Below are 27,712 nucleotides of genomic sequence, written 5' to 3' on the forward strand. Positions count from 1 at the left end.
GTAGAATTTAAAAATCACTGTCATATGATTGATTGTGTGTTAGTTGCTCAATCATGTCCGACTCTTTGTGACCCCATGGACCGTAGACCACCAGCCTCCTCCATCCATGGGATTTTCCAGGCCAGAATACTGGAGTGGGTTGCTATTGGTATTTTTTGGGGTCAATGTATTTACCTGTATTTCTTAATTACACATGATGGCTTATAAGTAAATACATATGACAGCCTTATTATTAACATGGTTTGTAGTGGGGAAAACTTTTCATAATCAGCTAATGTTTTAAAACATTTACATGTAGTTTGCATTGTATATTTCAGTCAGCTAATGTTTTAAAATGTGTACATGTGGTTTGCATTGTTGCATATTTCCTTAACTTAAGCGCTCAGATATTTATCCAAACATTATTGCTATGGGGTTTCCTGCAGAAAGACTTGAAGGCGTATACAGGAACAATATTGATGATGTAGTAAGGTAAGAACTTTTTAATTTTCTGTTTCAAATATTGGTATATATTCATGTTGTATTTTCATTTAGGAAAATTTCTAAACCACAGAAAAAGATGTACTTTTTGATGTTAAGTTTATTTTTATTATGTTGATCTATAACTGCTTTGTTTATTTTGCTTCATGTACCTACTGGGCGTCAGTGGGATAAAACTCATTAGATAAGAACTGACATTTTACATAATCAGGTATATGTGTTATGATTTCATGGACTCCGTAAAATGCCCCTCACCAACTTAATATCTGGGTTCCATTGCACTATGATTTTTGTCTTTTATTTCACAATTGGGTATTAGCCTTAAAATCCTTGACTGGATTTATTCACTTAAATTTATTTATGCTAGGGTATACATAAATGATGTAATTTTACATAGAACAGTTTATAATGGGGCATAAATGTACAAAGGACCTGGAGAAGTATTTAGTACAGGGGATCTGGAAACGAATTTGTTAGACACCAAAGCCTAGGTGTTTGCTTTTCAGTTTTTCATCATTTTTAAAAGGAATTATTCGTATCTGAGTAATAGTTCTCAAGGCTCATTTAAATAACCTTAAATACATTTATGACCTAAGAGTACATAATATATTTTATGAGAGAAGGAATTTGTATCTGCTTTGTAAATAGTCAATATGTTTTCTAATTTCAGAGCAAAAAATATGTGTATAAATAAACTGTAAAATGTCAGTAGGAGGTGTAATTGGCTTTTAGTAGTTTAAATTTTCTATCATTCCTTGTACTCTCTTTCAAAAGTATCCTTTTTGGAGACTTCCAGTTTAAATATGTGGTGGTTATGAGAACTAAATTTTATAATGGGCAGGAAAGCACTTTATAAAGCATTATGCAGATATAGGATTCTTTTTAAATAGTTGTCTTAGTATTTAAAACTATCTATATACTCTTATATGAGCCAACCATAGTTTTTTTCAGTAGTTAGTTTTTAGCATTTGCTTTGAACCAAAGTCTGTTCACATTTTTGCAGTACTGAGTTATACCCAGTTGGGTTTTTGTAGTGCTTATATTGTGTTCAGAATTAAACTTCAGTATTGACAGAAAAACTCCCAAACTACTTTGTAGTTGGTACATGAGGCTGTCACAGGAATGATTTAAGAGCTTGCGATTAAGAAATGAGTTTGCCTTCTAGTAGTTTGGCAGGACACAATGGAAGAATGGGAGTAACAGCTTGATATGGCTTAGTCGGTGTTAATACCAATCTACGGAAATACAGTGATTGATAGCAAAAAGATTAACAGAAGTAAATTTTGACTCAAGAGATGGAGAATCTGGGAAATGAGCAGTGCTGTCATGAAATATGTTTGCTGCTACGGTGAAGGAGTGTTTATTAGGCCTCTTTATGGCCTAGAAGAAAGATTTCTAAAGTCGATCTACTTAACATTACTGTAATTCTGTATTCAACCAACTACTAATTCAAACAAGTCAGATTGATACTCATACAGAAAAAGAGTATGAATACTCTTGAGCTCTCCTCTAGATACATTTTCCAGTCACTGTAAGAATATCCTGTGGTAAATTAATTTGATGTGCTAATTCCTACATTGTTCTCTTCTGAATGTGAATTTGTTTCTTCTGACTATGGATTAATACTGAGGCTGATTGATCATCTTTCGGGTTACTGATAAGTCCAGTTTCTGGTTCTGTATGTATGATTTACATATGATCATCAGATCTTTGGTGGTAGTGGTGTATTGTTTTGTCACTACAATGTGTTCGACCCATGGACTGCAACATACCAGACTTCCCTGTCCTTCACCACCTCCCAGAGTTTGTTCAAATTCATGTCCGTTGAGTCAGTGATACTACTTAACCATCTCATCCTCTGCCCACTTCTGCTGCCTTCAATCTTTCCTAGTAACGGTCTTTTCCAGTGAGCCGGCTCTTCACGTCAGGTAGCCAAGTACTGGAGCTTCAGCTTCAGCGTCAGTACTTCTAGTGAATATTCAGGCTTGATTTCCTTTAGAATTGACTGGTTTGATCTCCTTGAAGTCCAAGGGACTCTCAAGAGTCTTCTCCAACACCACAGTTCAAAAGCATCAGTTCTTTGGCACTCAACCTTCTTTATGGTCCAACTCTCACATCCATACATGACTACTGGATAAACCATAGCTTTGACTATACAGACCTTTCTCGGCAAAGTGATATCTTTGCTTTTGTATACACTGTCTAGGTTTCTCATAGCTTTCCTTCCAAGGAGCAAGCATTTTTAATTTCATGGCTGCCGTCCATAGTGATTTTGGAGCCTAAGAAAGTAAAATCTGTCACTGCTTCCCTTTCTATTTGCCATGAAGTGATGGGGTTAGATGCCATGATCTTAGTTGTTTCCCCCCACCCCCCCCAGTTTCTTTATTATTTCTAAAATAAAAAGTTAATAGAGAGGTTATAAATCTTCATATAATCTTTTAGTTTTTTGAATGTTGAGTTTTAAGCCAGCTCTTTCACTCTTCTCTTTAACTCTCATCAAGAGTCTCTAGTTCCTCTTCGCTTTCAGCCATTAGGGTGGTACCATCTGCATATCTGAGGTTGTTAATATTTCTCCCCGCAATCTTGATTTTAGTTTGTGATTGATCCAGTCCAGCGTTTTGCATGATATATTCTGCATATAAGTTAAATTAACAATATACAGCCTTGTCATACTCCTTTCCCAATTTTGAACCAGCCCATTGTTCCATGTACGGTTCTGATGGTTACTTCTTGACAACAGGTTTACCTTCTTTACAACAAGTAAACCTGTCAGGAGACAGGTAAGGTGTTCTGGTATTCCCATCTCTATAACGATTTTCCGCAGTTTGTTGTGATCCACACAAAGGCTTTAATGTAGTCAATGAATCAGAAGTATATGTTTTTCTGGAATTCTCTTGCTTTTTCTATGATCCAGTGAATGTTGGCAATTTGATCTCTGGTTCCTCTGCCTTTTCTAAACCTAGCTTATACATCTGGAAGTTATTGGCTCACATACCACTGAAGCCTAGCTTGAATTATTTTGAGAATAACCTCACTAGCATGTGAAATGGGCACAATTGTATGATGGTTTGAACATTCTTTGGCATTGCCTTTGATTGGAATTGGAATGAAAACTGTTCTTTTCCAGTCCTGGGGCCACTGCTGAGTTTTCCAAATTTGCTGTCATATTTAGTGCAGCACTTTTAACAGCATCATCTTTCAGGATTTGAAATAGTTCTGCTGGAATGTGTTTGTAGTAATGCTTCCTAGGCCCACTTAACTTCACATTCCAGGGTATCTGGCTCTGGGTGAGTGTCCATACCATCATGGTTATCCAGATCAGCAAGACATTTTTGGTATAGTTTTTCTGTGTATTCTTTCCACCGCTTCTTAATTTACTCTGCTTCTGTTGTCCTTGCCATTTCTGTCCTTTATTGTACCATCTTTGTTTGAAATGTTCCCTTGATCTCTTCATTTTCTTGATGAGATCTCTGGTCTTTCCCATTCTTATTGTTTTTCTCTACTTCTTTACAGTGTTCATTTAAGAAAGCCTCCTTATCTCTCTTTGCTATTCTATGAAACTCTGTGTTCAGTTGGATATAACTTTCCCTTTCGACCTTGCTTTTCACTTCTCTTCCCTTAGCTATTTGTAAAACCTCCTCAGACAGCCTTCTTGTATTTCTTTTCATTTGGGATGGTTTTAGTCACTACTTCCTATACAATGTTAAGTTATAATAACTCCGTCAAGAAAATACTGTGCTGGGAAGTATTTTGATCTGTCATCTTCTGACTTCAGAAACCTCTGCCTTTATGCCTCTGAATTAAGATTCATATACATTTGGCTTGTAATCAGAAACAGCGGTTGAGATTTATTCTGTCTCCTTTAATGTATCTAGTTTATTTTATCTAGCTTTTGACTTTTTCAGATATCACTCTTAAAAAAAGGTTTAGCCAGTGGTTACTTTAGCCAACTGATCTTGTCACCAACTGGTCTCGTCACCCTAGTGAATAATGGTTATAGCACATAACAATGAAAAACCATCAACCGAAGATAATAACTATACTGTACTTGTTTTTTCTTTTATTTGATCAGTGGATAAATGGCCAGTAATACTCTGCTGTTATCAGTTTACCCCTCCCCCCTTAGTTTATGAGAAAGGGTGAACAGTGACCATGAAGGAAGATGTATTTTTCCCTATGAGCTAAAATGAAAATGAATAATTCTTAAGTAGTTTGTGTGTTAGGATTAACCTCTCCATGGAAATGGCCGTCTCTGGTACCTAGATAATTGATTTCCTTGAATGACTTGCACGATATTGGACTTCAGTTCGGTCACTCAGTTGTGTCCAACTCTGCGACCCCACAGACCTCAGCAAACCAGGCCTCTCTGTCCATCACCAACTCCTGGAGTTTACTCAAACTCACGTCCATTGAGTTGGTGATGCCAGCCAACTGTCTTATCCACTGTCATCCTTCTCCTCCCACTTTCAATCTTTCTAGCATCAGGGTCTTTTCAGATGAGTCAGTTCTTCGCATCAGGTGGCCAAAGTATTGGAGTCTCAGCTTCAGCATCAGTCCTTCCAATGAACATTCAGGACTGATTTCCTTTAGAATTGACTGGTTGGAGTTCCTTTCAGTTCAAGGGACTCTCAAGACTCTTCTCCAACACCACAGTTCAAAAGCATCAATTCTTCGGTGCTCAGCTTTCTTTATAGTTCAGCTCTCACATTCATACATGACTACTGGAAAAACCACAGCTTTGACTGGATGGAACTTTGTTGGCAAAGTAATGTCTCTGCTTTTTAATATGCTGTCTTCAGTTCAGTCGCTCAGTCATGTCCGACTCTTTGTGACCCCATGAACCACAGCACGCCAGGCCTCCCTGTCCATCACCAACTCCCAGAGTCCACCCAAACCCATGTCCGTGGAGTCGGTGATACATCACCAACTCCCAGAGTCCACCCAAACCCATGTCCGTGGAGTCGGTGATGCCATCCAACCATCCCATCCTCTGTCATCCCCTTCTCTTTCTGCCCTCAGTCTTTCCCAGTATCAGGGTCTTTTCCAGTGAGTCAGCTCTTCACATCAGGTGGCCAAAGTACTGGAGTTTCAGCTTCAACATCAGTCCTTCCAATGAACTCCCAGGACTGATGTCCTTTAGGATGGACTGGTTGGATCTCCTTGCAGTCCAACAGACTCTCAAGAGTCTTCTCCAACACCACAGTTCAAAAGCATCAATTCTTCAGTGCTCATCTTTCTTTATAGTCCAACTCTCACATCCATACATGACCACTGGAAAAACCATAGCCTTGACTAGATGGACCTTTGTTGACAAAGTAATGTCTCTGCTTTTTAAAATGCTGTCTAGGTTGGTCATAACTTTCCTTCCAAGGAGTAAGTGTCTTTTAATTTCATGTCTGCAGTCACATTCTGCAGTGATCTTGGAGCCCAGAAAAATAAAGTCAGCCACTGTTTCCACTATTTCCCCATCTATTTACCATGAAGAGATGGGACCGGATGCCATGATCTTAGTTTTCTGATGTTGGGCTTTAAGCCAACTTTTTCACTCTCCTCTTCCACTTTCATCAAGAGGCTCTTCAGTTCCTCTTCACCTTCTGCCATAAAGGTGGTGTCATCTGCATATCTGAGGTTATTGATATTTCTCCCGGAAGTGTTGACTCCAGCTTGTGCTTCCTCCAGCGAAGCGTTTCTCATGATATACTCTGTATAAGTTAAATAAGCAGGGTGACAATATACAACCTTGACATACTGTCTGTTGTTCTATGTCCAGAACCAGTCTGTTGTTCCATGTCCAGTTCTAACTGTTGCTTCCTGACCTGCATACAGGTTTCTCAAGAGGCAGGTCAGGTCAATAAAGCAGTCAATAAAGCAGAAATAGATGTTTTTCTGGAACTCTCTTGCTTTTTTGATGATCCTGCAGATGTTGTCTAGGTTGGTCATAACTTTCCTTCCAAAGAGTAAGCGTCTTTTAATTTCATGGCTGCAATCACTATCTGCAGTGATCTTGGAGCCCAGAAAAGTAAAGTCTTCCACTGTTTCCCCATCTATTTTCCATGAAGTGATGGGACCAAATGCCATGATCTTAGTTTTCTGAATGTTGAGCTTTAAGCCAGCTTTTTCACTCTCCTCTTTCACTTTCATCAAGAGGCTCTTTAGTTCTTCTTTTCTTTCTGCCATAAGGGTGGTGTCATCTGCATACCTGAATTTATTGATATTTCTCCCAGCAATCTTGACTCCAATTTGTGCTTTATCCAGTCCAGCATTTCTCGTGATGTTGGAGACACTAGTACTAATCAGTAGTGATTTTTTTTGTTTTTTTTGTTTTTTTTTGGTTCAAAGATGGTAACACCTCAGTGAAAAATGTCTTTATTTTCTTATATCTTTTCTGTTAACAGTAAACTTTGGGATTTAGAAACTGGGATACCTAAAGAGTATTTAAAATTACCTTTTCTTCTTTAATCCTGTGTATCTCCTATGATTCCTATGATTTTACCCCAAACAAGAAATATTGTGCAGAATTCAGACTTTGTTGTTGCTGTACACCATTGCTTTGAGTAAAACACATATTCCAGATACCTTCATGCTTGAAGTTTTAACTGTTTATGGATATAATTAGTTACAGCAATGTAAAATTTATACTTGAGGTATTCAAATATTTAACTTCTCCTTTTGAGGTTACCTCCTGGGATCAGGAATTAATGTAAAAAATAAGAGTGGAGGAAAAGTGAACCAAGTTGAAATTTTTTTACTATCTTTACTGCAGGTGTTTTCTTTAATAAGCAGTTAGAATTGACAGGGCAAGACAGGGTCATTTCATAGAACAGAAATTGAAAAACTAGCTCTTCGCAGATTGTTTTTTCTTCTTTTCATCTTAATACTGCCTTCTCTCTCCTTTCTTTCTTGCCTCTAAAATTCTTTCTCTGACCAGTTGGTAATATGAAACAATGTTTTATTCGGGTGATTTATTATTCTTTGATATGTACATTAGTCTTATTTCTCAGGTTAATATTGAAGTTATCTATTAATAATTTATATGTTACCTGTGTAAATCTAGGCGATCTTTAACAAATTGATGATGCTTCATATGTTTAGCAGACATAGTTTGAGAATTATTCTGTATGTAATAAATCATAGAAGTGTAAGTTTAATAGAGGTGAACTGGCTTTCTTACTGCATAACCTTTAATGTGCTATTCTGCATTGTAATTCTCCCAAAATGAAATTCTAACATGTTCCTTGCCTTTTCTTTTTTCATTTCTTTCCCATTCTCTTCCCCTCCTTCCTTTCCCCTGTATCTCTTTCTTTTCCTTTGTAGTATAGTAATAACATTTCTCTCAACAGTGTTCCATGGAGCACAATTTTGGAAATGTTGAAATGAAAAAAGTTGCATATAACAATATTTTCCTCTTTTCTGTCATTAGGAAATAAATTGCTTCCTCCTCTTTATTGGAAAGATCAGCTTTTTCACCTGTGTATAAGCAGCCATATTGCAGATTCTAAAGTCCATCTTCCCTTTTCTTGTTTTATACATTTTCTTCCTGAAGAAACTTTTCAAATATTCTTCTCTTAATCATGTACTGATCTCCTTATGTTGATTTTCAATAAAAAAAAAAGGACACATTTGTTTTCTCAACATTACCATTATTGATTATTCAGTTTAAAAAGGTTTAAAAAAGATTATTTATAGGAAAGCTTCAAAAATAATTTAGGAGGATATCAATTCCCTTCTCCCTTTCCAATAACGTTTGATTTCTTCTGTCATTGCCTCTCTGTTTCTTGCTTCCTTTTTTTCTTTATTCAGATGCAAATCACATAACATGAAATCGCCCACTTCAGAGTGTACAGTTCAGGGACATTTAGTGTCTTCACAATGTTTTTTTTTTTTTTTTACAATGTTTTATAACCACCACCTCTGTCAAGTTCTGAAACATTTTATCACCCCAGAAGAAAACCCTGTCCCCAAAGACGACTCCTACTTCTTTTGTTAGTTTTTATTCTTTACAAATCACAGAGCCATGCTGGATTTGACAATGATTAAATTATCTGTACCAATCCAATTTTTGATATGTTAATAATAGGTGACATTTATTTGCACTTATTTATATATATGTGTTACTGTTGTATAAGCAGTTTGCGTGTGTTCTCATGTTAAATTGCTACAGTAAACCTATCTCCATTTCATAGATGGTTTAAAAGAAGCTAACTTCCCCAATTGCCACAGCTGGTAAGAATAGGCTGAGGATTGACTACAGGTCTGTCAGATTCCAACGCTAATTTCCTTAATAACCATAAAATCTTCTCTATCAGAGGACAAACACTGGAAACTCCTGGCTCATTTAGCCTGTTGATGTCCTTGTTTGGCCTAACACAGTGTTGGTTCCCCACTCAGTGTGGGAAATCATCTAGGAAAGTCTTTTCTGGTATCATACTAGAACATTTCTCAAGGATTTGAGTCTCTAGATTGAAAAGACCTACATAGTGCCAAGCACAGTAAGTGAAAACAGGTCAATTCCAGGCAAATTATTAAGAAGTTTAAAAAAAAAAAAACAAGAAGAATGAGAATTTCTCAAAAGCTTTCAGGGTCATTAAAAAGGATTAGGAATCTGGTTTTTCCAGTGGTCATGTATGGATGTGAGAGTTGGACTATAAAGAAAGTTGAGCACAGAAGAATTGATGCTTTTGAACTGTGGTGTTGGAGAAGACTCTTGAGAGTCCCTTGGACTACAAGGAGATCCAACCAGTCCATCCTAAAGGAGATTAGTCCTGGGTCTTCATTGGAAGGACTGATGTTGAAGCTGAAACTCCAATACTTTGGCCACCTGATGTGAAGAGCTGACTCATTGGAAAAGACCCTGATGCTGGGAAAGATTGAGGGCAGGAGAAGGGGATGAAAGAGGATGAGATGGTTGGATGGCATCACCGACTCAATGGACATGGGTTTGGGTGGACTCCAGGAGTTGGTGATGGACAGGGAGGCCTGGCGTGCTGTGGTTCATGGGGTTGCAAAGAGTTGGACATGACTGAGCGGCTGAACTCAACTGAACTGAGGAATGTCAGTAGCATCTAACTTCTCAGCAGTAGAATTAAAGATAGAATGTTGAGGAACAGCACTTAGATGTTCTGCAGTCAACCTGGAATTCTGTATCCGGCCAAACCATCAATCAAGTGCAAGAGTAGAAAAAAAAGACATTCAATGGACTGAACAAAAAAATTCTTCCTTGCAACATCTCTTAGGCGATTAGTAGAAGATGTGCCCTAGGAAAACAGGGAGAGAAACCATGAAAGAAAAGAAAAGGGCTTCGACAAACTGAGAATCCAACGGAGAATCCAACTCAGAAACCACAGTCAGGTCCCAGGGTGACAACAGTACCACAAAGCTAAAGAGCAACCAGTTCTGATTAGAGCAGTAGGACGGAAGGCTTTCAGGGAAGGACGTTATAGGTGGGTAATGAAATAATATTATCTGGGAGAAAATATCATAAGATTCTTAGGAAATTTGGTGAGTTAGAAACAGGAAACAATTTTAACATCTGTTGATTTAACCCAAAGTTGTGATGTTACTATTTAAAGGAGATTAAGAGATGTGAAGTGTGTGTTGGGAATACTACTGGTTTTGTTAGCCTTCTCTACCAAGGCAGAAAATATATAGGTAATTGATAAATCTACAAGAAGCACTGTTATTTATCTTATATAGAAATGCTGACTTAAATATCAGGAAAAAGAATTCTAATACTTGAGGGTAGTTACTTTTGGGGAAAAAACATGGGTTTGAGGACGAAGAGTGATGGGAGATGAGTATTTTTTTTTCTATTATGGTATATTATATATATAGGGTAATTTATCATTTCAACTTTTTTTAATTGTCCAGTTCAGTAGCATTAAGTATATTCACATTCTTGTATAATTATCACCACTGTCCATCTCTAAAACTATTTTATCCATACTGAAATGTTGTACTATTTAAATAGTAACTTCCCATTCCCCCTGCTTCCAGCCCCTGAACCACTGTTATATTTTCTGTTTCTATGTATTTGACCATTCTAGGTACTTATACTTCCACTTATATAAGTGGAAACATATAATATTTATTTTTTTGTGACTTATTTTACTTTGTTTCACCCATGTTGTGGCATGTGTCCTTCTGTTATATGTATATACCACCTTCTGTTTATCTATTCATCTGTCGATGGACACTTCAGTTACTTCCACCTATTGACTATTGTAGGTTACATTAATATGAACATGGATGTACCAGTAGCTGTTTGAGTCTGTACTTTTAATTTAAGTGTACACTCAGAAGTGGGATTGCTGGATCAAATGGTCATTCTATGCTTGCCTTTTTTCTGGAGCTATTGTACTGTTCTCAACAGTGGCTGTATCATTTTACATTCCTACCAGCAACGCACAAGTGTTCCAACTTCTCCAAACCCTCACTGCCAACACTTGATATTTTCTGGGGTTTTTTATTTTGTTTCTTCATTTGGGGTTTTTTGGATAATAGCTGTCCTAATGGGTATAAAGTGATATCCCATTGTGGTTTTGATTTGCATTTCTCTAATAATAAACAATGCTGAGCATCTTTTCATGTGCTTAGTCACCATTTTTATATCTTCTTTGGAGATATGTCTATTTGAGCCCTTTGCTAGTTTATGAATTGGATTTTTTGTTTGTTTTTGAGTTCTATATATGATGGATGTTAATCATTTACTGGATAATGTGATTTGCAAATATTTTTTTCCATCCTATTGGTTGCCTTCTTACTATGTTGATATTGTTCTTTGATCCATAAAACTTTTATTTTGATGCAGTTATTACCTTTTTTTTGTTGCCTGTATCTTTGGTGTTGAATCCAAGAAATCATTGCTAAATTCAGTGTCATGAATTTTTCATGTCTTTCCCTTTAAGAGTTTTATAGTTTTATGTCTTTGGTGTAGTCTTTTATCCATTTTGAGTTATTTTTTGTATATGATAAAGGATAAAGGTCCAACTTAGTGCTTTGGCGAGTGGATATCCAGCTTTCCTTTCCCATCACCATTTGTTGAAAAGACTCTCCTTTCCCTATTGAATGAATGGTTTTAGCATACTAGTCAAAATCATTTGACTGTATATGCAAAGTTTTATTTTTGAGCTCTCTAGTCTATTCCATTAGTATATGTCTGTCTTTATGCCAGTACCAACATTGTTGCATGCGTGCTCAGTTGTGTCCAACTCTTTTGCAACCCCATGGACAGTAAGCTCACCAGGCTCCTCTGTCCATGGACTTCTCCAAGCAAGAATACTGGAGTGAATTGCCAATTGTAACATTGTACAAAGTACGTTTTGAAATTGGGAATTGAGTCCTACAACATTGCTCTTCTATTTCAAGGTTAATTTGGCTACTTAGGGTCCTGTGAGAGTCCCTGAGTTTTAGGATGGAAGTTTTTATTCATGCAAAAAGTTGTTGCAATTTTGATAGGAATTGCATAGTATGATGTTGAAACCTTGATAATATAAAGTCTTCTAATCCAGGAATATGGGATATCTTTCTATTTATTTAGGTCTTTGATTTTCTTTAGCAGTATTTTTTAGCTTTCTATGTACAAGTATTTCACCTCCTTGGTTAAGATAATTCCTAGGTATTTTATCCTTTTTGATGCTATCATAAATAGCATTGTTTTTTTAATTTCCCTTAATGGATTGTTTATTATTGTATAAAAATGCATCTGATTTTTGCATGTTAATTTTGTATGCTGCTACTTTGCTGAAGTTATTTATTCTGACAGGTTTTTTTTGTATGTGTGTTTGTGGCATCTTAAGAATTTTCTTTGTATAAGATCATGTCATCTGGAAACAGGTAATTGTACTTTCCGATTTGAATCGTTTTTCCTTCTTGCTTAATTACTCTGGCTTGAACATTCAATACTTTGTTTGAATTCAATACTTTGTTTGAATAGAAGTGGCAATAGTAGGCCTCCTGCCTTGTCATTTACTTCAGAAGAAAAAACTTTGTCTTTTATCTTAGCATGTCATATTAGCTGTGGAGTGAGTTTTTTTTAAGAGCCGTGTTCACAGCTGTATTGAGCGGAAAGTACAGAGATTTCCTGTATACCCCCTACTCTGTGTGCATAACTTCCTCATTATCAGTGTCCTCAACCAGAGTGGTACATTTGTTCAATTGATGAACCAACATTGACTCATCATTATGCAGAGTTTATAGTTTATGTTATGGCTCACTCTTGGTATTGTGCAGTGTGTGGATTTGTGGAAATTATGTAAGTATACATCCATTACTATAGCATCATACCGAGTAGTTTTCACTGCCCTAAAAGTGGTCTGTGTTTTGCCTGTTCATCCATCTCTGTCCCCAGCCTCTGGCAACCACTGATGTTTTTATGGTCTCCACAGTTTCAGCTTTTCCAGAATGTTGCATAGGTAGAATTATCCAGCATGTAGCACACAGAAACTCTGTTCCTATTCAGTATGGCAGTATATGAAAAATCCACAGCACACAGTATGATATAGCTACTTTGGGAAGATTGTGGTTTCTTACAAAGCTATACATAATTTCTATAATCAAGCAGTGCAGCCCTTTGGCTGTTTACCCAAAGGAGTTGAAGACTAACGTTCACACAGAAAGACTTAACATTCATCCTATGCATGGGTGTCATACTTCTTAATTGCCTGGCTCCTGGAAGAAGAAAAGGGAAAAGAAGATAGGCTATGGATCTTTACATTCCCTGGAAGCCATTTCTGTTGTTGGGGATTGCAGCAATGGCAGCCTGCTTGTGTCTGCACATTCATAATCATAATCAGAAGCAGCCGTCAAGGATCAAGACACAGATCTCTATTATTTGGAGGATGGAGTCCCACAGGCTGCATCAGACTGCTCTAGGAATACATGTGTGGCTGCCTGCTGGGAGGGGACAGTGGGTGGCTAACTACTACCACACTAGGAGTTGAAATTGAAATTAATTGTGATTTACTGTCCAGGCCTTCTCTCCTGAAAACGGCAAACTTTTGAATAGACTCCAGAGTTCTAAAATAGTTGCACCAGACAGATTATGCCAGTCAAATAAAAATTTTTGCATATTGGAAGCTTATTTAGGACTATTGCATGGAATGAGGAAAGTAAAGACTTAATAAGACAGTGTTTATTCTCACAACTAATTCAGATTTTTATATATATCTGAAATTATTTGAAATAAGGTAAGAAATGAGAAGATTTGAGTTCTAGTATTTTTAAGTTTTGAGAGTATTACTCTGTGCTCTCGTTCAAGTTCTCAGTGTCAACTTTCCAAGTATCCACAGTTAAATTTTCCCATTTCCCTTTGGAAAGTGCTGTTTTCTTGCTTTTTTCCGCCTTGCCATTGTATCAAACTTAGAAGGCAGTGAGCCAATTGTGGGCATGAAATCCTTGGGAGGAGAGAGGAGGAAGTGGGAGGGGCAGTCATGCTGAATGTTTCCCTAAGTAATATTCAAGTTCTTTGAGAGAACTTACCCTGCTCCTTGAAAAAAAATGCTGTGATATTTTCTTTTAAATAGATTGTTTATTCTCCTGCCTGTCTCACTGTTGCCCACAGTGCTAGATAAGAAGTTACAGTAAAGTTCACGTATTAAAGGGAACACACAAAAAAAGTATGATTTCACCAACCCTCACTTATTAAAAAAACTATAGGAAAATAAAAGAAGTCAGGGTTCTTGATTGCACATGACAAAAAGTAACTCTTATTAACTTAATTAGAAGAGAATTCTAAAAGAAAATATTAGCTCACAGAGAACCAGGCTTTGAAGACTATCAGAAGCTAAGAGAAGCAGATCATAGTCAAGAAGTTATAAAGAAAAGCATCCCCAGCTGAAGACATTGCTGCTTAGGTATTTGCTGTCCCAGGTACTGCCACCATGACTAAATATTGATGACTGAGTTCATAAACTTTCAGCTCGGCTGGAGATCTCTCTGAATAATTCCTTGACTCATCTGCACCTTGTTCTTACTACCTGGGATTCATTGTCCAAAACATGAGGACCTAATTGATCTTAGACCTTGCACATGTGATATGAGAAAGATGGGGAACGGAGTATTTGTTTATTTCTTGAAATTCTCTCCAGATTGGAATAGTTTTGGCTGCTAAACAGCCTAGAGATGGCAAATATCCCTTACAAATTTCTCCTATTTTACATGTCACATTGTCAGATTCTCTTCCCAAAGATATCTACAATTAAAAGTTTCATATATTCTTTAAAAAATTGTTTTCATGTTATACTCACCCTTTAAGAAATACAAATGAGAACATACTGCATATTCTTTTTTCATTTAACATACTTTGGAATTTTCCATATTGGTGTGGAGATGAAATTGATTCTCTTATTGGTTGTCTTCCATTTTATGATCATACCATAATAAATAGCTCACTCAGATACATATTTTAGGGTGCTTCCAGTTATTACTGTTGAAAACAATGCTCTAAACAGAAATTTCACACATTTGTCTTGGTGTCCTTTTGCAAGTACTTATATCCTTAAGGTACATTTCCTTGCAGTGAGCCCATGGTTTAAACTCAAAAAAGCTATCATTTTATATTCTCACCAACATATATGCATCTCCCCCCCAAGATGTCTTCACAGTCTTGGTGAAATAAATATTACCAAGCTTAAAACTTTTTGCAGTTTGTTGTAATGTGATTTTTGATTGCATTTCTGTGTGAGTTTAAGCAATTTGGTGATCTTTATTGGTTTACATATTTTTCCTTGGTTTGTTTGTGTGTGCTGACCTTGCTGTGATTATTAATGATTTTTATGAACTCTTTGGAAATTAGTGGTACTATTTTTTCAGACAGTTTTTATAATGCTATGCCACTCTTGCCATTTGAATTTTATAAGATTCAGATAAAGCAGTGATAAGAAGCTTGGTGGTTTATCTCTGTCTTTAATTATTGATTGCTCTCTGCTTTACTAGTATGTATAATCATGGAATATAAAAAGATTTTTGTTCATAGCCATTTGTTAAGAAATATTCTTTAAGAAATAGCCTTGTTTAAATTGCAAACAAAACTTTTAAACCAGAAAATACCATGCATTCATCACTCTTGAGTTATTGATTTGGAGCAATATTTTCTTGGACAGAGAAAATAGAAGTGAAAAGGAAATTTAGGAGTTCTTCCTTTTTTTCTAGCATTATATAACTAGCTAACTTGTGGAATTCTGTCTTATTTATTGTTCTTTTGAGTTTAAACATTGCTTTGCACTCCAAGCCTTTCTTTTGTCTTTACCATTTTTATTTTCTTTTATATATGCTACTGTTTTATATTCATCTGTAAATATTCCCTCCCCCCTTTTTTCTGGAGATATATATTTTTTAATCTAATCTGGGTAAACTCTGTGTAGCTGTATTTATTGGCCTTAAATAATTTTTGTTTTTCCTCTTTTGTCTTTTTTAAACTAGGGTCATTTGTAATTGTTTATACAGAAGTTTAGTTTTTAAAACCTCTCTGTGGTCTTTCCTTTTAGATATTGAGTTATGAATTCATAGCCTGTTATTTAAATGAAGCTTTTGAAATCCGTTTTACTGATCTGTATCATATCTAACTATGCCAGTGTTTCCTTCCTTGTCTGACGTGAATTCTAAAATTATATGAATACTTTCTCCCTGTTTCCTGGCATTTCCACTCAAACTTGTTCCTCATTCTTGGTTAGAAATACATCCAAAATTATAGTTCCCTTCTTTATTAGTTTACTGATAAAAGAAAATCAAGCATATCAAAAATTTGTTAGAAAATTGCATATACTTGAAAATATTGTTTTCAGCAGGTATTTTGACAGTTGTGAAGTCCCTAGTTATTAATGTATCATTCTTCTGTTTCAATTTTATGCTCTATCCCAAGAATATACTTTCTAAGAAGCACACATAGTATGTTCCATTGGATTTTTTTCACCGATACATCTTTTAGACTTGTGCTAACCAATATGGTAGCCACTAGCTACATGTAGCTATTTATTAAGTTTACAGTAATTAAAAATAAATTTACTCATTCATTTTCATTTGCAACAGTCACATTTCAAGTGTTCAGTAGCCACATGTAGCTAGTGTCTACTGGGTTGGATAGTACAGATATAGAACATTTCCATCATTGTGGAAAGTTCTGTTGGACAGTACTATTGTAGATGGTGCCATTTTGCATTTCATTCTAAAAAGTTCTAATTCCTGAATATGATGTGCTCCTTCTGTTGCTGTTTCTGCTGTTAATCAAAGTAAATTGAAGATTTTTTTGAGGTGAGTTGCATTTTACAAGTTGATAATTATAATCATATACTCTGAAAAAACAACTTTTTAAAGGTATAATTTGCATGCAACAACGTTTACCTATTTTAAGTGTACAGTTCACTGAGTTTTAACATATATACACCCATGTAAAAACATTACAATCAAGATTGAGAACATTTCTATTACCATAAAAAATCTCTTAATGCCCCTCTGAAATAAAACATTACAATCAAGATTGAGAACATTTCTATTACCATAAAAAATCTCTTAATGCCCCTCTGAAATCAGTCCCCAGCCCTGCTTCTGGGGCTGCCCTGCAGTCAGTTTGTAAGTTTATCTCTGTAGATAAGTTTTGCCTGTTCTAGAATTATACATAAAAGCAGTCATGTAATATGTACCCTTTTGGGTCTGGCTTCTTTCTTTTAGCATGGTATTTTTGAAATTCATCACTGTTGCTTTTATTAGTAATTTGGTTCTTTTTATTGCTGAGTGATATTCCATTTTATAGATATGACATAATTTATCCATTTACCTGTGGTGGACAGTTATTTTCAGTTTGGGTCTATTATGAACAAACCTGCCATGAGTTATTCACATACAAGATTTTTGTGGATGTATGTTTTCATTTCTGTTGGCTATCTGTGAGTGGAATGGCTGGCTCATGTATTTATAGATCAGTAGAGCAGAATAGAGATTGCAGAAAATCACACATATCATTTATTGACAAAGGTACCGAGATAATTCACTGGGGATACTCTTGTTAACAGAACATTACAGAAGCAACTGTAAGTCAGTATAAAAGTAAAATGAACCTTTCTTATACCATAGGCATACCTCATTTTATTGTGCTTCACTTTATTGTACTTCACAGATAATGCATTTTTTTTTAAACAAATTGAAGATTTATGGCAGCTATTCATTGTCAGGTGATGGTTAGCATTTTCTAGCAATAAGGTATTTTTAAGTTAAGGTATGTACATTATTTCTTTAGACATATAATGCCTTTACACACTTAATAGACTATAGTATAGTGTAAACATAACTTTTATATGCACTGGGAAGCCAGAAATTTCATGTGATTTGCTTTGTTGCTATAGCCATTTTTTTGCCGTAGTCTAGTGTGTGTGTTAGTTGCGCAGTTGTGTCCGACTCCTTGCAACCCCATGGACTGTAGCCCACCAGGCTCCTCTGTACATGGAATTCTCCAGGCAAGAACACTGGAGTGGGTTGCCGTTCCCTTCTCCAGAGGATCTTCTTAAGCCAGGGATTGAACCCGTGTCCCCTGCATTCCAGGCAGATTCTTTACCATCTGAGCCACCAGGGAGCCAAACTCAAAACACCTCTGAGGTATGCCTGTGCACAAAAATTAACTTATAATGGATTATAGATAGAACCCTAAAGTGTTAGTCATTCAGTCTTGTAAAACTCTTTGTGACCCCATGCACTGTAGCCTGTCAGGCTCCTCTGTCCATGGAATTCTCTAGGTAAGAATACTGGAGTGGGTTGCCATTCCCTTCTCCAGGGGATCTTCCCCACCCAGGGATTGAACCTGGATCTCCTGCATCACAGGCAGGTTCTTTACTGTCTGAACCACCCGGTAAGCCCCAGAAATCTCTTTTCCTTTGAATCTTATACCTCTTTAGATAGAATATATTTCCTTTAGTTCTGGAGATTACTATTTTTCACCTGAATTTAATATAAAACTTACTTTTGCCTTTCTATTTAACTTGATATAATGTAGGAGAAAGTACTACTGTGCAGGCAAGAGTTAAAAAGTACATTTTCAACAAGATACTTTTCTCTTATCAGATGTATAACTAATTTTGATTGTGGCAACCTGAAGATGACTAGGAGAAAATAGTTAAGGACTGTAAGGTTGGTGTAAAAGTATTTGTGGTTTTACATTGTTTAACTTTGCCATTATTAGAAATACATTGTTAAATAAATGTAGTTACATTATACATCATTTTAATGCACATTTTTGCTTTATGTTTTTTTTGCTAATGACTAACTTGTTGTAGTTTAGTTGTTAAGTCTGAACAAGCTGAAGTTGAACAATTCTATGAAGACGTACAAGATCTTCTAGAACTAACACCCAAAAAAGATGTCCTTTTCATTATAGGGGACTGGAATGCAAAAGTAGGAAGTCGAGAAACACCTGGACTAACAGGCAGATTTGGCCTTGGAAGCAGGGCAAGGGCTAACAGAATTCTGCAAAGAGAAGGCACTGGTCAGAGCAAACAGCCTCTTCCAACAACACAAGAGAAGACTCTACACATGGACATCACCAGATGGTCAACACTGAAATCAGATTGATCATATTCTTTGCAGCCAAAAATGGAGAAGCTCTATATAGTCAGCAAAAACAAGATTGGGAGCTGACTGTGGCTCATCATGAGCTTCTTATTGCCAAATTCAGACTGAAATTGAAGAAAGTGGAGAAAACCACCAGACCATTCAGGTATGACCTAAATCAAATCCCTGTGACCATACAGTGGAAGTGAGAAATAGATTTAAGGGACTAAATCTGATAGACAGAGTGCCGGATGAACTATGGATGGAGGTTTGTGACATTGTACAGGAGACAGGAATCAAGACCATCCCCAAGAAAAAGAAATGTGAAAAAGCAAAATGGCTGTCTGAGGAGGCCTTACAAATAGCTGTGAATGGAAGGGAAGCGAAAAGCAAAGGAGAAAAGGAAGGAGGTACCCATTTGAATGCAGAGCTTCAAAGAATAGCAAGGAGAGATAAGAAAGCCTTTCTCAGTGATCAGTGCAAAGAAATAGAGGAAAACAACAGAATGGGAAAGACTAGAGATCTCTTCAAGAAAATTAGAGATACTAAGGGAACATTTCATGCAAAGATGGGGTCCTTTATTAAGGACAGAAATGGTGGGGCCTTAAAAGAAGCAGAAGATATTAAGAAAAGGTGGCAAGAATACACAGAAAAACTGTACAAAAAAAAATCTTCATGACCCAGATAATCACAATGGTGTGATCACTCACCTAGAGCCAGACATCCTGGAATGTGACGTCAATTTGGCTTTAGGAAGCATCACTACGAACAAAGCTAGTGGAGGTGATGGAATTCCAGTTGAGCTGTTTCAAATCCTGAAAGATGATGCTGTGAAAGTGCTGCACTCAGTATGCCAGCAAATTTGGAAAACTCAGCAGTGGCCACAGGACTGAAAAAGATCAGTTTTCATTCCAATCCCAAAAAAGGCAATGCCAAAGAGTGCTCAAACTACTGCACAAATGCTCAAACAATTGCACTCATCTCACACGCTAGTAAAGTGATGCTTAAAATTCTCCAAGCCAGGCTTCAGCAATACGTGAACCGTGAACTTGCAGATGTTCAAGATGGTTTTAGAAAAGGCAGAGGAACCAGAGATTAGATTGCCAACATCCTTTGGGTCACTGAAACAGCAAGAGAGTTCCAGAAAAACATCTGTTTCTGCTTTATTGACTATGCCAAAGCCTTTGACTGTGTGGATCACAATAAACTGTGGAAAATTCTGAAAGAGATAGGAATACCAGGCCACCTGACCTGCCTCTTGAGAAACCTGTATGCAGGTCAGGAAGCAACAGTTAGAACTAGACATGGAACAACAGACTGGTTCCAAATAGGAAAAGGAGTATGTCAAGGCTGTGTATTGTCACCCTGCTTTTTTTTTTTTGGCTTTATGTATTTTATTTTTTCCCCCAATTATTTTTATTAGTTGGAGGCTAATTCCTTTGCAGTATTGTAGTGGTTTTTGCCATACATTGACATGAATCAGCCATGGATTTACATGTGTTCCCTATCCTGAATCCCCCTCCCACCTCCTTCCCCATCCCATCCCTCTGGGTCATCACAGTGCACCAGCCCTGAGCACTTGTCTCATGCATCCAACCTGGACTGGAGATCTGTTTCACACTTGATAATATACATGTTTCGATGCTGTTCTCTCAGATCATCCCACCCACGCCTACCCTGCTTATTTAACTTATATGCGGAGTGCATCATGAGAAACGCTGGGCTGGAATCAAGATTGCTGGGAGAAATATTAATAATATCAGACATGCAGGTGACATCTCCCTTATGGCAGAAAGTGAAGAACTAAAGAGCCTCTTGATGAAAGTAAAAGAGGAGAGTGAAAAAGCTGGCTTAAAGCTTAACATTCAGAAAACTAAGATCATGGCATTCGGTTCCATCTCTTCATGATAAATAGATGGGGAAACAGTGACTGACTTTACTTTTGGGGGCTCCAAAATCACTGCAGAATGTGATTGCAGCCATAAAATTAAAAGGACGCTTACTCCTTGAAAGGAAAGTTACGACCAACCTAGACAGCATTTTAAAAAGCAGAGACATTACTTTGTCATCAAAGGTCCATCTAGTCAAGGCTGTGGTTTTTCCAGTGGTCATGTATGGATGTGAGAGTTGGACTATAAAGAAAGATGAGCACTGAAGAATTGATGCTTTTGAACTGTGGTGTTGGAGAAGACTCTTGAGAGTCTGTTGGACTGCAAGGAGATCCAACCAGTCCATCCTAAAGGACATCAGTCCTGGGAGTTCATTGGAAGGACTGATGTTGAAGCTGAAACTCCATTACTTTGGCCACCTGATGTGAAGAGCTGACTCACTGGAAAAGACCCTGATGCTGGGAATGACTGAGGGCAGAAAGAGAAGGGGATGACAGAGGATGGGATGGTTGGATGGCATCACCGACTCCATGGACATGGGTTTGGGTGGACTCCAGGAGTTGGTGATGGGCAGGGAGGCCTGGCGTGCTGTTGTTCTGGGGTCGCAAGGAGTCGGGCACGACTGATTGAACTGAACTGAGTCATTAAGTCATGTCTGACGCTCTGCGACCCCATGTACTATAGCATGCCAGGCTTCCCTATCCTTCGCTGTCTCCAGAGTTTGCTGAAACTCATGTCCAATGAATCAGTGACACCATCCAAATAGCTCATCCTCTGTTGCCCCCTTCTCCTCCTGCCTTCCATCTTTCCCAGCATCAGGGTCTTTTCCAATGAGTCAACTCTTTGCATCAGGTGGCCAAAGTATTGGAGCTTCAGCTTCAGCATCAGGCCTCCCAATGAATATTCAGGGTTGATTTCCTTTAGATTTGACTGGTTTGGTCTCCTTGCTGTCAGAGAGACTCTCAAGAGTCTTTTCCGGCACCACAACTTGAAAGCACCAGTTCTTTGGTGCTCAGTCTTTTCCATGGTCCAGCTCTCACATCTGTACATGACTGCTGGCAAAACCATAGCTTTGACTAGATGGACCTTTGTTAGTAAAGTGATGTCTCTGCTTTTTAATTTGCTGTCTAGGTTTGTTATAGCTTTTCTGTAACAAGTGGATTTTACATGACAGGCAGCAACAACTAGCTCAGTGGTTGAACTGAAAAGAAGCTCCAAAGCACTTCCCCAAAGACTGATTTCCACCGAATAAAAGTCATGGTCACTGTTTGGTGGTCTGTTGCCAGTCTGATCCACTCTAGCTTTCTGAAGCCATGTGAAACCATTTCATCTGAGAAGTATGCTTAGCAAATCAATAAGATGCACTGAATACTGCATTGCCGGCAGCTGCCGTTGGTCAACAGAAAGGGCCCGATTTTCCTCCACAACAGCACCCAGCCACACATCAGACAACCAGCACTTCAAAAGTTGAATGAAATGTACCACAAAGTTTTGCCTCATCTACCACATTCACCTGACCTCTCACCAGCCAACTACCATTTCTTCAAGCATCTCTACTTTTTGCAGGCAAAACCCTTCCACAACCAGCAGGAGGCAGAAGATGTTCTCCAAGAGTTTGTCGAATCCTGAAGCACGGATTTTTATGCTACAGGAATAAACAAACTTACTTCTCATTGACAAAAATGTATTTATTATAATGGTTCCTATTTTGATTAATAAAGATGTGTTTGAGCCTAGTTAGAATGATTCACATAAAATTATAAAATTATAAAGTAGTAAAATTCACAGTCTGAAACAGCAGTTACATTTGCACCAACCTAGTAGAGTATCTGAAGTTTACCTTTGTTAATGGGATTAAGCATGATATGATTTATGTGTTAAAAAGAAAAATAGCAATCCAGTTTCACGTTTCAGTAGTAGCAGTAGCAGCTGTAAGTATGTTAGGGTTGTAAGGGCAAATAGTGATTCAACGTGGATACAGTAGATGACTTAAATATGGTTACCAAATGGTTACTTACTTATGGAAAAATGTAGCATATAAAGTAATTATTTTTCTTTTTAGCCTACCCTGGATTAGTAAGAATTGTCTAGTGTCCTTAGACTGTTTTCTGAATAGGACACCTTTTTAAAAATGGGTTTGCTGGGTTTCTGTCAAGCTGCTAGAAGCAATTGTTATTAATGATTGTGGTTGTTCATACTTGGAGTTTTGTTACCAGTGTATCTACAGCTTTGCAAGTTTTCAAGAAATATGTTTGGGATGATGTTTTATCAGGTGTCCAAGCACTTGCAAATGATAGAATGCTCTAATCTATAAATATTGGCACAGAGCAGAAGTATACTAGTTCACCTATAAGAAACAGAAGGACTCTTAGGACTTAAAGTAAAACTTCAGATTAATCCAGTGGAATATGTTTACTTCATCTACATAAAGTCTTTCAGTGTAAAGAAAGATTGGTTGGCTATTGAAATATAGGAAAAACACTCCCAAGAGAAAGGAAGCCTTAGCCAATGAACTTCAGATATTTTTGGCAAAACCATTCCTTTTGTGGAGATGGAAACATCAGAATATCTCAGTCTATTAAAAATTGCTTCATTTAACTAACTTCTCTTTTTTGAGTTCACCCTTATTCAGCAACGTTCTGATTACACTTTTCAGATCTCCTTATGGTGAGATACGATCTTAAATGAATAATTTATTTCTTATGGCAATTGGATTTTTAAATAAATTAACATATTTCCATTATGATCATTATAATAATTATACATCAGTCATACCATACAGGTTCTAATTTCCTGGGGGGAGGAATAACACTACTCAGTATGTTGACATGATTAAGTCTAATTTTGAAAGATAGAAGATCAGACTCTGGACCACCAGTAACTTCACCAAAATAATAACTGATTTTCTGATGCCTTCTAAGAATCAGTAAAAGCTTATCTTGCTACCTAGAGTCTTTCTCCTCTGTTGGAGTGAATTCAGTAGCATGGTGTTAATGTATAGAGCCTCTAGAGTTAGTTGCATCTAGATTTAGTTTTGCATTTGATTTATGTAATCTGGCTTCTTCAGTTTTGAACATTGCATAGTGTATTCATTGCTTGTAGAGTGTGCCAACTTGTATAGCAGGTATTTGTAATTTTGAACTTTTCTTATTAATTTTGAACTTGCCTTTGTAATTTTGAACTGACTTTCTTAATCGGAGTGTTTAGTCCATTTATATTTAATATGATGAATAATATGTTTTTGTTTAGTCTAACAGCATCCTATTTGTGTTTAGTTGTTCATTCATTCCTATTTCAGTCTCATTCTCCCTCATTCCTTTTTTTGTGTCCTCTTTGGGGTTAATAGAATATTTTAAAGTATTCCATTTAAATTCTTCTATTTTTTAGCTGTGTGTATGTGTGTGTGTGTGTATCTGTATATATTTAGAGTTTGTTCTTGGATTATAGAACACAGCTTGTTACAGTTCTTTTAGAGTTGTTATTGTAAGCATTAAAATATAAGAGCCCTACAACAGTAAAATTCTATTTTCCTTCATTTCTTTTGTATGATTTTTGTCATATATTTTATGTCTACATATGTAGTAAACCCCAGAGTACAATGTTATTTTATTTGCTTTAAGCAGTTATCTTTCAGTGAAATCAAGAAAAAAAGATGGCCTTTTATACTTACTTCTGTATTTACTGTTTTTTATTTCTTTCTTTAGAGTCAAAGTTTTCATCTGGAATTAGTTCCACCTTCAGCCTAGGAACAAGTTTGCTGGTGACAAATCCTCTGTATTTGTTGATTGTTTTTGAAAGGCATTTTGCTGGATATAGACTTTTGTGATGACTTTGTTTTTGTTTTTGAATGCTTCATTAGATCTGATGAGAAGTCAGCCATTATTCATGGTGGTATTCTCCTAGATACATAATGTATCTTTTTCTTGACTCCTTTTGCTTTTTCCCTTTGGTTTTCAGTGGTTTTGATTATGATAGGCATAGTTTAGTTTTTTTTATATTTGTCTTATTTGGAGTTTATTGAGCTTGTAGTGTCTCTAAGTTGATGTTTTATATACCGTGGGTGGGAAATTTTTAACCGTGATGACTTTAAATTTTTGTTTTTCAATTTCTTTCTTCTGTTCTCCCGGTTAAATAATTAACTACTATGTGTTATCAAATTCATATCTTTATTTTCCAGCTGATATCTATGTGTAGCAAACCATCTCTAAACATAAATAGCATAGAACATTTATTTATTTTATGTTCACAGATTAAGTGAGTCAGAAATCTCGACAAGGCCTGGTAGAGATGGCTTGTTTCTGCTGCAGAATATTTGGGGCCTTAGTTGGGAAAACTCAGTGATAGGAGATGAGTTTTGGCAGATTGAGGGCTGAATCATCTACTTGTGTTTTCACTCATGTGTCTGGTATAGGGCTGTTCTCTGGGTCTTTAATTGGGCTATTGGTCAGAACCACTACACTTGGCCTTTCCATGTAGGCTATTTTGAACTTCCTCATAGCATGGCAGCTTCTTGAAAGTGAAGATCCAGAGTCCAGGGTAGAAGTACATGGCATTTTTTATGACCTAGTGTTAGAAATAGCTTTATCTCACTTCTGCCAGTACTCAGTTGGTTGAGGTAATCACAGAAGTGTGCCCAAGTTCAAGGGGGATGGACCGTAGACTCCACCACTTAAAGAGACCATTATTAAGGTTATATTTATGAGGAGCATGTGGAATGGGGAATATGTCATTCCCCATTAGAAAACTCAATCTCCCACATCTTCTGCAGTCCTCAGTCTTCCTTAGGACCATGCAAATAGATTTTTCTTTTCAGATACTGTACTTTTGAGACCTAGAATTTCTGTCTTTTATAGCCTCCATGTCTTTGCTAGATTTTTCATCTTTTCACTTAAGCTGTAATCACTTTCTTTTACATTCTTGTATATTTTTGCAATAGCTGCTTCAAAGTCCATGTTTGCTAATTCCAACATCTGGTTCATCTTGGCATTGGTTTCTGTTGACTGCTTTTTTTTCTCTTCTTGGTAATAGATCATATTTTCCTGCTTTGCATGTCTAATAAGTTTTAATTGTATGATGAATGTTTTGGGTGATATGTTGTAGGAAGTCTGAATTGTTACTTTAAGTGTGCTGAGTTTCATTTTGGCAGGCATTTAATGTCTAATCTCCTTATATTATCAGGCTTGGTTTTCTTTGTTAAGGTCCAGTTTTGTCTTTTGCTTCATGTCATGGCCCTTATTCCTCAGGTGTGGCTTTCTAGGGTCTCAGCTGAACACCTGAGGTCTCTCCATTCTGGCTGGACAGAACTCTTTCTCCCAGTACTGTGCTTTCTCTGATGTTATCTCTATTATGCTTCCAGAACCTGCAGATATTCAGCCTAACCCATGCCAAGCCCCTGAGGTTAATTTCCACACAGACTTTGAAGTCCCTCCATATGTCCATCCTCCTTTTTCTGCTATTCTGTTCCACACACTCTAGCCGCTTTACCATCCAGAACTCCAGTTTCTGTCTGTTTACCTCAGTGAAACCTTTGTTCCATTTCCTTCTGCTCTGTCAAAAAAGTCTTCAAGCTGAAAACAAGGCAGGCTTGGGGTTGTTGTTCAGTTGCTTATTTGATCTGACTCTTTGCGACCCCATGGACTGCAAGACACCAGGCTTCCCTGTCCTTCACCATCTCCTGGTGCTTGCTCAAGCTCATGTCCATTGAGTCGGTGATGCAATCCCAACCATCTCATCCTCTGTTGTCCCCTTCTCCTCCTGCCTTCCGTCTTTCCCAGCATCTGGGTCTTTTCCAGTGAGTCAGCTCTTTGCATCAGGTAGCCAAAGTATTGGAACTTCAGTTTCAGCATCAGTCCTTCCAATGAATATTCAGGGTTGATTTCCTTTAGGATTGACTGATTTGATCTCCTTGCAGTCCAAGGGACGGACTCTCAAGAGTCTTCTCCAACACTGCAGTTAAAAATCATCAATTCTTTGGCACTCAATCTTCTTTATGGTCCAACTCTCAAATCCGTGCATGACTGCTGGGAAAACCATAGCTTTGACTATACGGACCTTTGTCGGCCAAGTAATGTCTCTCATTTTTAATATGCTGTCTAGTTTGGTCATAGTTTTTCTTCCAAGGAGCAAGCATCTTTTAATTTCATGGCTGTAGTCACCATCCTTAAGAAAAGAGTCTGTCAGTGTTTCCATTTTTTCCCCATCTATTTGCCATGAAGTGATGGGACCAGATGCCATGATCTTAGTTTTTTGAATGTTGAGTTTTAAGCCAGCTTTTTTACTCTTCTCTTTCAGCTTCATCAAGAGCTCTTTAATTTCTCTTCACTTTCTGCCATTGGTGGTGTCATCTGCATATCTGAAGTTATTGATATTTCTCCTGGCGATCTCGATTCCAGCTTGTGCCTGCGTCTAGCCTGGCATTTCGCATGATGTACTCTACATAGAAGTTAAATAAGCAGTGTGACAATACACAACCTTGATGTACTTCTTTCCCAATTTTGAACCAGTCCATTGTTCCATGTCCTAGTCTTAACTGTTGCTTCTTGACTAGTTTGTTTATAATGTATATTCAAAGATAATTGTTATCCTTTTTTAATGTTCAAGGGTTATTTATTATGGGCACAATTGCTAAGAATTTCTGCTTCCCATTCTTTTATTTTTCTACATTCCGTTCAGGAAGGACAAAGGCTTACTGAATAAATAATTTCATTTGATTCTTTATAACACACACTTAAAAATAAAATTACTTTAGTTCTAAAAAAGAAAAGTATCTTTAAGGGTAAACTTCAGGTTTTGCACGAGGCAGGTAAGGTTTC

At 37.1% G+C, this 27,712-nt stretch overlaps 1 protein-coding gene across 1 annotated transcript in view; it reads left to right on the forward strand.

Moving 5' to 3' along the window:
• PTEN (phosphatase and tensin homolog) overlaps window positions 1–27,712 on the forward strand; it is a 100,015-nt gene that overhangs the window by 27,715 nt on the left and 44,588 nt on the right. The window contains exon 2 of the mRNA XM_070470597.1: window positions 387–471. Within this exon, the coding sequence (XP_070326698.1) occupies window positions 387–471 (85 nt within the window). The remainder of the gene's footprint in view (window positions 1–386; window positions 472–27,712) is intronic.

Source organism: Odocoileus virginianus, chromosome 7 (genome assembly GCF_023699985.2).
Source record: "Odocoileus virginianus isolate 20LAN1187 ecotype Illinois chromosome 7, Ovbor_1.2, whole genome shotgun sequence".
Taxonomy (NCBI): Eukaryota; Metazoa; Chordata; class Mammalia; order Artiodactyla; family Cervidae; genus Odocoileus; species Odocoileus virginianus.